This window comes from Plasmopara halstedii (genome assembly GCF_900000015.1).
Source record: "Plasmopara halstedii genome assembly, contig: Scaffold_1878, whole genome shotgun sequence".
NCBI lineage: Eukaryota > Oomycota > Peronosporomycetes > Peronosporales > Peronosporaceae > Plasmopara > Plasmopara halstedii.
In genome coordinates this window covers 249,261-249,886 of record NW_020188786.1, presented here as the reverse complement: position 1 = coordinate 249,886, position 626 = coordinate 249,261, and the positions used below count along the sequence as shown (strand labels likewise).

The 626-nt window shown below is 40.4% G+C and overlaps 1 protein-coding gene across 1 annotated transcript; it reads left to right on the top strand.

Annotated features, from left to right (window-relative positions):
• Positions 1–17: 17 nt before the first annotated feature.
• On the top strand, positions 18–570 carry PHALS_02298 (uncharacterized protein; the record flags this gene model as incomplete). Its single annotated transcript, XM_024716771.1, has 2 exons — positions 18–464; positions 550–570. The coding sequence occupies 2 exons, from the start codon at positions 18–20 to the stop codon at positions 568–570; spliced, it is 468 nt and encodes a 155-aa protein (XP_024582337.1).
• Positions 571–626: the final 56 nt, after the last annotated feature.

Genomic DNA, 626 nt, shown 5'->3' with positions numbered 1-626 from the left:
CAGTATTCGCATTTTTGATGAGGGAGGCAAGTACCGGATCTCTTGATCAATTCTTCGAACTGGAGCTACACATTCCTTTGTTATCTTACGCCTGCAAAATATGTGACCCAGAAAACATTAAGAAGGTTAATGCAGATGCAGTCGCAAAAGATGTCACCCGACTCCTTACTGAAAAACGTAAAGGCGGTGATTTGATAACTTGGCTTGGAACTTATGGAGTTTCAAAGACTACCGAAGATATTGACCGTCTCGTTCAAAGTTTTTCGCAAAATGAGAAGACTTTCGTGCTAGCGTATCGTTTATACACATTGATGTATGCTGATCTTTTGCCGTTTCATTTCAAGTATGAAGAGGATTCTTTTTCTTCGCTCGACAGACTCGTGTTTTGGCTTAAATTCGCTGCTTTTACTCGTTTTAACTACATTGAGCATGAGGCAAGATTTCCAGAAAAAATGAAGCTTCAAGTCCGGAAATTCATGGGAGATCTATGCTTCCAGTGTGATCCTTTGAACCTTTTGATGAAGGATGTGGATGAACTATATAAGGAAGAAGCCAAAAGAGCTACACTGATTGAAGGCTTCGATTGGTCGCAGATGACAATCAGATCCGTTTGTACAAAGCTACAG